The sequence below is a fragment of the Chanodichthys erythropterus genome, chromosome 3 (assembly GCF_024489055.1).
Source record: "Chanodichthys erythropterus isolate Z2021 chromosome 3, ASM2448905v1, whole genome shotgun sequence".
NCBI classification, from domain to species: Eukaryota; Metazoa; Chordata; class Actinopteri; order Cypriniformes; family Xenocyprididae; genus Chanodichthys; species Chanodichthys erythropterus.
Window position 1 is genome coordinate 22573529 of NC_090223.1, and position 10928 is coordinate 22584456.

Here is a 10928-nt window from a genome sequence, read left to right on the forward strand (position 1 = left end):
CTCTATGTGGATCTTCACAGAATGGCATAGCCAGGGGTTCAGAACCAGATGAATCAATCAATTTCAAAGCTGCAGTTTCATCACTAATTAATTGCAGTGTAAAATTGAACATCAAATCAATGGCAGACAAAGGAAGTCTATTTTTAACGGTGGCTGTGGGTGGTTTTGAATGGAGATGGACAGCTTTTGAATGACAAGAACGCTGCATGTTTGTTACATGCTCAAAAAAACCGGTGATGTCTGTAACTCCATTAATATTCATCTTTGTTCCATACTGATCCGCCTCATCTTAAAAAGAAGCAATTTTAAAATCATATTTAATAAATATCTTGTTCTTTTATTGGTCATACATTAGTGGAAATGTTTCTTTTCTTGTCTCTGAAAGTATGTGCACAATAAAACAATGTAAATCTGTTCAATCTGTGTTGTTTGCTGTACAGACAATGTGGAAATGAGTGAATGATAGAAAGTGAAGCATTGTTGCTGCTTTATCCTGAAAACTGGATCCATGTGCTCTGAATGAACGGATTCCCTACAGTCTTCTGAAGACAAGGCATTTGTTGCTTTCAGGCATCTCAATCTGTTGATTAATGAAGTAAATAACAGAATATCAATAACAGGTTTTGAAACTTTTGGTCAAAAGGAATAATTGAATCTCCTGAAAACTGTCAAGAACGTCCTGCTCATCTTTCTAATATCATCATGAGAAATTATTTTTGGCTTAAAGAAAATGAAGCCTGTATTTATGACCAAGATCAAGATTTAGTGTGTTGTGAGGTTATTTTCATGATAATTTACCAATTAAAAGCCTCCACCCCCTAAATCCCATTACAAACACACACACACACACACAAAAAAAAAATATATATATATATATATATCTATCTATCATTTTTTTTTTTTAGTATTGTGATATGAATAATCGTCACTGAGAATGAGAATTACAAAAAAATTTCACTTTCAAATGAAAATTACCCCAAGCTTTATTCACCCCTCAAGCCATCCTAGCTGTATGACTTTCTTCTTTCTGATGAACACAATCTGAGTTATATGTATAAATATCCTGACAAATCCAAGCTTTATAATGGCAGTGAACAGGACCAATGAGCATGAAGAAAATGACTTCATCCACATCCATTCATCATGAACGTGCTCCACGCGGCTCCAGGAGGTTAATAATGTCCTTCTAAAGTGAAGCTATGCATTTGTGTAAAAAATATATCCACATTTAACAAGTTATAAGTAAGCAATTAGGTATTCTAGGCTAGTGTGTATCGTGAATAAGTCACGGTTGAAGGGCGTTGTTAGGCATGACGTGGAGCCCCTTCAGCCGTGACTTATTCACGATACAGCACTAGCCTTTCGTACCTTATTGCTTTTATAAAATGGTTACCACACAATACAAATATTAAATCCAGAAATATGTATCATTGCAACTTTCATGAAGTAAACTTTTTCTAAAAGCCTTCCTTCCGCCGGAAAAAGTAGTCCCTGACCGTGAACAGCAACAGAAGTTACATTATTATGCCATTAGATGGCAGCAAAGACTGTCTTTATGAGTGTGTCAGTCAGTAGCGAAGACTTTTACATTGAAAAGACCGAATTGTTGTGAACACAGAACAAGACACAACTGAGAAAAGCTTTGACTAGCGCTGTCAGTCACGGGAAAACCCCTTAACTATTAAAAGGACAAGATAATACATCGGACATTTAAACAGATTTTTTATTATGAACATAGGACTGACCTGAAGGAAAATGCTAAATCTGAATGCAGTTACTAAACTCGCTCACTCAATCTCTTTCTCACAATACTCTTCTACATAATATAGTAAGCTTCAAGAGTGGTTGCTAAGGGTGTTGTGTAGTGATACACAGAACTGTTGAGTGAAGTGGTCATAGCCATGTTTTATTGTGAATAAAACAGCTATTGACCAATCAGAATAAAGGACAGGAACTAACCGTTTTATGAAGTAAAATATCTAGCATCCGCCAGATCGCCTTCCATATTCAACTTACGAAAAAAGCGCAACTGACGTGACATCAGTCGCTTTTTTCGTAAGTTGAATATGGAAGGCATTGTACGTTTATGATGATGGATGCACTTTTTTGAGTTTCAAACAGGTGGTTTCCGTGCAATGCCATTATAAAGCTTGGATGTGTCAACATATGTATTAATATAACTCTGATTTTGTTTATCAGAAAGATACACCTAGGACGGCTTGAGTAAAGCTTGGGGTAATTTTCATTTTAAAGTGAAAATCCTTTAATTGTCGTAAGGTAAAAAAAAAATAGGCATCATTAAAACAACATTTTAACGAACTGTACATTATTGCAGAACCTCGACTGACAGTCTGTCTGAAACACTCGGATTTCTCCAAAGCCCCTCCTCTGGTAAAGCCCAGAGTGCTCTGATTGGCCAGATGACTGTGTTTGTGATTGGCCGAAAACCTGAAGCGTGTATCGGAAATGTAACACCCTTACCATAATCGTGAGCTTCAACTTCCAAGTCTTCGAAAGCAGTTGTAAACTCGAATGGTTAATAATGTCGTCAGCTTTTCAGATTCTGAAAATGCAGATGTTCAATCGGGGGTGCGTTTCCCGTACAACAAGGACTAATTTTCATTTTTCTCAGTTATTTTGCTTTTTTCCAGATTGAATCATAGGCTCGTTCTTACGTACTCTTAAAAAATGACGCTTTAATTCTCTTGACAAACGAAAAGATGTCAATTATATTTGTATATATTCAAAATAAAAGACATACACTCAAAATTCTGTAAAAAAAAAAAAAAAGGGCACAATGTGCTGTATTAATTTGACGGAATTTATACTTCTTAACCGCAGGTCGTGAGCTGTCGTTAAAACCACACAACTTTGCGATGCTGTTTGCATATGTTCGTTGGAACTAGGGATTCAGGAAACACAGACTCACCTCACTGAACTGTGCTGATAACGACGGAACTTGCGACCAAAATTGGCTAACGGTGCTTTTCGGGATCGATCATGATCTTGATTGATCGGAACAAATATCAAAATGCCACAACATTACAATTCACTGAAGCCTCATCTTATTTCTCTGTGCGTGCCTTTGGGCATCAAAGGCCACATTATGATGTAGACGTTTGCGGAAGTAATATCTGGACTTGCATCGAGGCGTTTGAGTTTGCGTTTCTTACACATGCAGACAAATTACACACTAAAAAAAAGGAAAACTTTAAAAAGCATAATTTTACCCCTTTAAGGCTCCAAAATTGCATAATTAAGCGTCCCTCACCATTCGTTCCATTCTCATTCCATTACTGAAGGCCAGCTGTCTGAGCACATCGATGTCTGGAAGACCCCACTCTGGATTCCTAGTGACATTTTGTGTAAAACAGGGCAAGTAAGACAGTAGGTTTGTAAGCAGTGCACCTGAAACATGTGTCTACAGGTTTCATATTTATGCATTAATACCAGAATATTGAATCTTGAAATAAAGAGGAAAAAGTAGTCTCAGTTTGAAAACCCACATCTGGCGTAACGTCTGGTCCAGTTGTTCATTGCAGATGGGAGTGATGGTGCCATTGATAGCATACGGCTGAGAGACAATCATTCCATGAGGTTATGATGTTTATAGTGAGATTTCTCTTATGATAAATGTTGTTATATTGTTGATCAAAAACATGTTGGACAACATGTAGAACTAATCAAACTCACTCCATAAGTCATTAGAAGGCCGTTCTGTTTTAGTATCTGTCCCGATCCTTTAAACACACCCTGTGGATACAAGATTTTTCTTTAAATTCATGTGCCTCATAATCTTTAATGAAAATAACTTCCTGTTCCTCTTGCAGTGACTTCTCTGATGATGTGTTTACTGGTGTGAGGGAGGGGCAACCTGTCACTCACATGAGATCCACCAATAGCAAACCACAACTATCCAATCAATTCCCAGTGGACAAAATCAAGTCCTGCCCTAAATTTTTTTCTTGTTCGAGAAGCCGTTTCCCTCAGATATATGTTACAAAAGGGAAGAAAAGATTGCAATTTTTCTGCTATAGTCAGATCTCGCAATTCTGACTTTTTTCTCAGAATTGTTTATTTCTCGCAATTCTGACTTTATAACGATTGTGAGTTATAGTTAGGATAGTCAGAAATGTGAGATATATATGGAAGAGGATTAGGGCCAAGCAATAATAAAAAAAATAAAACCATCTCGAGATTAAAGTTGTTAAATTTCGAGAAAAAACTCGTTAAATTTCGAGAAAAAAGGTCGAGATAAAATGTTGAGAATAAACTCGTTAAATTCAGAGAAAAAACTCTTTAAATTTAGAGAAAAAAGGTCGAGATAAAATGTTGGGAATAAAGTCATTAAATTATGAGAAAAAAGTCGTTAAATTACGAGAACAAATTACGAATTCTCATAATTTAACAACTTTTTTCTCGTAATTTAATGACTTAATTCTCAACATTTTATCTTGACTTTTTTCTTGAAATTTAATGAGTTTTTTCTCGTAATTTAATGACTTTATTCTCAACATTTTATTTCGACTTTTTTCTTGAAATTTTAACGAGTTTTTTCTCGTAATTTAATGACTTTATTCTCAACATTTTATCTCGACTTTTTTCTTGAAATTGAACAACTTTAATCTCGAGATGGTTTTTATTTTTATTGCTTGGCCCTAATCCTCTTCCGTAGATATATACTCGCAATTCTGAGAAAAAGTCTTTTTCTCCTCATAACTGGACTTTATAACTCGCAATTGTGAGTTTATATCTTGCAATTCTGACTTTATTTCTCGCAATTGTGTTTATATCTCGCAATTCTGAGAAAAGAAATAAGAATTGCGAGATGTAAACTAACAATTGTGAGAAAATTATTTTTTATTTAGTGGCGGAAACAAGCTTCCATAAAAAGCAGATCAGTATGTGTATATACGTAGGTGTCATACCTCTGCAGTGCTGAAGGCGCTGTACTGAAGCAGGTTGATTGCTATGATAATGTCACAGGAGCTTTGTGGCAGTCCTGCCCACTTCTCCCAGGGTGCACTGGCATCCAGATACACAGGCTCCAGCACTGTTTTCGCCTTGGTGGCCCCAATGTAAGCTCTGATACTGCAGCAGAGACATTACACTAAACAAACCCAGATCATTCCATAATACACACTTAAATATAAAGGTTCCAGAACTGGGTTTTCATAGTGATGTCAAACAAAGAATCATTTTTGGTTCCCCAAAGAACCTTTCAGTGATCTATAAAGTACCGTTTGTGGAATGGAAAGATGGAATGTTCACATCCATGGAATCTTTTCATACCACAAAATGGATGTTGATGGTTAATTTCATTAAAACCTTTAATGGACTTTAAAGGTTCTTCATTGAACCATCAATGCCAATAAAGAAAATATCTTTTTAAGAGTGTATGACATTTACAATAACAGTAACTGTATATATACAGTATACGGTATACCTGTTTCGCGATTCCTCCGTGATGTCTGACGGCTGCCATGTGACGAAGGGCATTTCTTGAGCGAAGTGTACCACATGCTGCCCTGTGCCAGATCCCAACTCAAGGCCAAACAGCTCGTGATGAGACTGATCCTCCAGTATCTCCCACAGTACCGACAGCAAGCTGTCCTGACTCCGCTCGGCCGCCGGCGAGAGCAGCATTGTCTGCAACAGAAAGAATATTTACTGTACTTTTGCTAAATGTTGAAAATGTATTTTTATGTACAGTTAGTGGTTGATCAAAGCCATTGCCACAAGGCTGTGGTGGTAAATAAAACCCAATCACGTGTGAAACAGTTCGCAAAATCACCTCAAAGGCCCTCCAGACAGCAAAATAGTGTCTGGTAAATGTGGATTACACGCAGACCAGATGTGGGCCGGATCTGGGCCACACTATGTTGCTGTCAGGGGCAAATGGACGGTTGGCACCATTGATCAGTGAGGCTGGAATTGTGACATTTTCATTTGTGAACGAAAATTAAAGTCACCACGAACCAATGGACAATTCTTGTTTGTTTTTTTGAAAATAGTTTTTATTATAAATGAGTTACCCATGCATTTTTTAAATTCACATCCTCATAATCTTTAATCAAAATAACTTCCCCTCCCTCTTGCACCGACATCTTTTCTGTTCTCTGAAGATGTGTTTACTGGCGCGAAGGCGGGGCAACCTGTCACTCACATGAAATCGACCAATAGCAAACCACAACCATCCAATCAATTCCCAAGTGCAAAATCAAGTCCTGCCCTAAATTTTTTCTTGTTCGAGAAGCAGTTTCAGTCCCACTTTATATTAGGTGGCCTTAACTACTATGTACTTACATCAAAAAATAAGTACAATGTACTTATTCGGTTCATATTGAATTGAAAAACACTTTTTCTGCTACTGAATTGGGATACGGGTAAGGTTAGGGAAAGCTTTGGTGGTATGGGCAGGGCCGGATTAACATAAGGGCTAGGTGGGGCTGAAGCCCCAGGGCCCGCGGGTAGAGGGGGCCCGTGATTGGCTGGAGGAAATGAGATTGACAAGTCAAAGGTGGTTGATTTGTGTCTAATAAATAACAAGAAAAAATGATTGGAAAATGTGCCTGACTGATAAATCACTGTCCAATCAAAATCACTTTACAATTCGCGACATGACACCGGGAAACGCCTCTTTGCATTATGCTATCGCATCGCATGTAGACTAGAAAATTGGCCTTTATTGCTTGTTCAGCCTCGCTGGTGTTCAAAATGATTAAAAAAAGTGATAGTGTTGCGCAAAAAATGAAAAATAAGCTTGAAAGGGAGAAAAGGGATGCTAATCTTACAGCAAAAATTACAAAACTAACTGCTTCGGTTCACATAAAACATCCGAGCCAGTGGAAGACCCCGCGTGCAGCGGCAGCTCACAATTATCTTCACCCGACACCGTCGCCGATCTGCGTGCTTTACACGTTGAAAAAGGTGAGATAGCAGCTGCATCAAGTTATTATTTTTATTACGAGTTAAGCCCTATTCGGATAGTAATTGTTTCTCATTAAAACGTAAGGTGTTTTCAACATTTACAGGGACGAGTCGGTTGATTTTATTGCCGTTTGAATTCAGAATGTCAGTGTTTTTCTCTCATCATCATCACCCGTGTAAAAATCCCGAATTAACTTTCCTACTGTTTTTTTGACGAACACCAATGTCGTGTGACTTGTCTCCACTTTCTGCCTTTGAAGTACATTTTATCAGTTGCAGTTCTGGTGCCGCATCCGTACATCTCGACCTCGACACATTCACATCACACGTTAACACAGCGGTAGAGTTACTCACGGGACACTGCACTTATTCGCAATCACAAGTTCTTTATTTGCATGTGCTTTAAAAGCCAGTTAAACCTGTCATTCGTGTGCTGTTCTGAGATGCGCTTTTTCTGACCCCAACCCCATACACCCGAAGCGTGCACACACACTTAAGCCTGTCAAACAGCACCTGACTACTGGACTTCATCTTTCGCGTCTGATTGCGCTATAATACTGTCAAATACACAAAAGGTTTACATAAACACAGTTGGTTATGTCTGAAGTGAGTTGAGAAAATCGGACGCGTGCAGGTCTTAAAGTGACAGCATCCTAATAGCATGCGGACCCTTGTGCTTAAAGGGATAGTTCACCCCAAAAATTAAAATCCTGTCATCACATACTCACTTTCAAGTTGTTTTAAACCTGAATGAGTTTCTTTCTGTTGAACACAAAAGAAAATATTTTAAAGAATGTGGGTAACCAAACAGTTGCTGGTCCCCATTCATTTCCATAGTAGGAAAAAAATATATATAATGTGGAAATCACTGGGGACCATCAACGGTTTGGTTACCCACATTCTTCAAAATAGTTTATTTTGTGTTAATCAGAGGAAAGAATTATTGTGTCAGCAATATATGCAATATAATTTTAAAATATGTTAAATATTTTATATGTTAAATATTTTTTAAAATATGTTAATAGCATGGAATATTTAGTGTGCTTATATAAAATGATTTGATAAAAGGAATTTTTAAAAAATATAAAAATAATAATAATTAAAAAAAAAATTCTTGTGGTACAAGACACTGTGGCATGGCAATCATATGAAAGGGGGCCCTTAGTGTTGCTATAGCCCCAGGGCCCAATGTGTTCTTAATCCGGGCCTGCTCACGGGACACTGCACTTATTCGCAATCACAAGTTCTTTATTTGCATGTGCTTTAAAAGCCAGTTAAACCTGTCATTCGTGTGCTGTTCTGAGATGCGCTTTTTCTGACCCCAACCCCATACACCCGAAGCGTGCACACACACTTAAGCCTGTCAAACAGCACCTGACTACTGGACTTCATCTTTCGCGTCTGATTGCGCTATAATACTGTCAAATACACAAAAGGTTTACATAAACACAGTTGGTTATGTCTGAAGTGAGTTGAGAAAATCGGACGCGTGCAGGTCTTAAAGTGACAGCATCCTAATAGCATGCGGACCCTTGTGCTTAAAGGGATAGTTCACCCCAAAAATTAAAATCCTGTCATCACATACTCACTTTCAAGTTGTTTTAAACCTGAATGAGTTTCTTTCTTCTGTTGAACACAAAGAAAATATTTTAAAGAATGTGGGTAACCAAACAGTTGCTGGTCCCCATTCATTTCCATAGTAGGAAAAAAAATATATATAATGTGGAAATCACTGGGGACCATCAACGGTTTGGTTACCCACATTCTTCAAAATAGTTTATTTTGTGTTAATCAGAGGAAAGAATTATTGTGTCAGCAATATATGCAATATAATTTTAAAATATGTTAAATATTTTATATGTTAAATATTTTTTAAAATATGTTAATAGCATGGAATATTTAGTGTGCTTATATAAAATGATTTGATAAAAGGAATTTTTAAAAAATATAAAAATAATAATAATTAAAAAAAAAATTCTTGTGGTACAAGACACTGTGGCATGGCAATCATATGAAAGGGGGCCCTTAGTGTTGCTATAGCCCCAGGGCCCAATGTGTTCTTAATCCGGGCCTGGGTATGGGTAGGTTTAAGGGTGGGTAAGGTCACGGTGTAAGGGAAGGGTCAACAGTGTAATATAAATGCAATTATAGAAATTAATTACAGATGTAATTACATGCAGGTGTTTTTCAAATATATGTACAATGTAAAAACATGTATGTACACAATAAGTGCATTGTATCAAATCATTAATTTAAATGTAAGTAAATAGTAGTTAAGGCCACTTAATATAAAGTGGGACCGCAGTTTCTCTCGGATATATGTCACCATAGGCAAGAAAAAACTAGAGCAACGTTCGTTTCATGCAGACTTTAAAGTAATGAAAAAATACTATAATAATAATAATAATAATAATATAGCATTATAGCATTTAACATTGATTTATCATATAGGTATAGCTAAGATTCCAGCTACTGTTACAGTGAAATATTACAGTTACGGCAGTGCTTGAAGTGTGCTTACTTTTTGTTGTCTGTATTTAGATTATTACACATTTTAGAGGTGTGAATTATGCCATGAAATATAAACAAGATTGGGACATTATGTGACAGCCTATATTTTTCTAATACATATATATATTTGCTCTATGTCAATACTGTAATCACATTATTTAATGTCACACATAAAATTTTAAGCTTAGGCTACATTTGATAGTGCCTTGATGCATTTCAACAAGTTACGCACATACTTTGATATTTGTTATCTGTCTTTTTCGAGACATCTATTCCATACTACAGCCCCTCCAGACTACATGACATGCCACAAACATAGGCTGATTTCCATGAATTTAGAAATCATCGGCCACTTTTAATTAAAAGGTCCTTCATTTTTTGGTAACACAAATAACATAGCTAATCATTTTAGGAACAGAATTCAGCGACACATGATAAACGTTGCTGATACTCACGCTGCGCTGTTGTTGAGTCGGTGCAGTGAGTCCAGTGAAGAGCTCAGTGAGCGCTGATGAACAGCAGATGGGTCAGGAGATTACCTGGGTAAGAAGCTTCTGTCCGCTCCTCCTCTTTATGTTCTGCACAACCAAATGGCAAATGTTTTGCCTCAAGATAAACAAAGTATGCAAATAACATTATACCTTTAAATAACCTAACCTTTTTGTTGAGCTACATAAATAATTAAATAATGTGATTACAGCATTTTCTTTTTCGGGTAAACTATCCTTTTAATACTTTGGTTAATCCAACCCTAATGGTTTCCAAGTGTCACTACTAGGTATTTTAACCCATTTTAGCCCACCGGCAACTATAGTTGCCACAGTTTATGGTTGTCATTTTTCTTTTGTAAGTATTTTTCTAGATGTTTTCCATGTTTTATGTCTCAGTGACATGCAAGAAAACATCCAAATAAAGGATTTCGGGAACAAAAAAAAGGTATTCACTTCCTTCCTGTGACATGAGGCTTTCAATTTTCAACCCCTACTTCCAGGACGCATAGTGAAGGCAAACCCTCCCAAAGAAAAGTAATCTTCATGTTTTTTGTTGACATATATATATATGTCTATGTAATCATGAGGGTCTCTAGAATCATCCAAACAAAACAAATCTTAAAAAAGATCTATAGTTTTTTGTACTTAGTCAAAAGTACGAGCGGCAACTATAGTTGCCAGTGGGCAAATGACTTGTAAGTACATATATCATGGGGAAATGAGGTATAATGTGTTTAATGGGTTAAAACAAACAGATTTGTTATTTGTTTTGTTTTCATATTCAAGAGATTATAAGCTAGATGCAACTTTTTTGTGTTCACATCTAATGTTCTTCAACTTTGGTTGATCTGTTGATCTGTTGAAAGCAGCTAATTTGAGTTAGATGCATAAATGTTATTCTTCAAATTTTACATTAAGGGGTGCATACAACAAATTTGCACATTCAAACATGTTTTTTAAGAAAACAAAACCTGAACAAAAACCTGGGGAAAATAA

General features: G+C 36.6%; 1 protein-coding gene across 1 annotated transcript; it reads right to left on the minus strand.

Annotated features, from left to right (window-relative positions):
• Positions 1 to 523: 523 nt before the first annotated feature.
• zgc:103625 (methyltransferase-like 26 B) lies at positions 524 to 9993 on the minus strand. Its single transcript, XM_067381391.1, has 7 exons — positions 9897 to 9993; positions 5447 to 5649; positions 4929 to 5091; positions 3694 to 3753; positions 3507 to 3574; positions 3272 to 3350; positions 524 to 580 (listed from the first exon to the last, which is right to left on the minus strand). The coding sequence occupies exons 2-7, from the start codon at positions 5644 to 5646 to the stop codon at positions 533 to 535; spliced, it is 618 nt and encodes a 205-aa protein (XP_067237492.1). The 5' UTR covers positions 5647 to 5649; positions 9897 to 9993; the 3' UTR covers positions 524 to 532.
• Between the last annotated feature and the right edge of the window lie 935 nt (positions 9994 to 10928).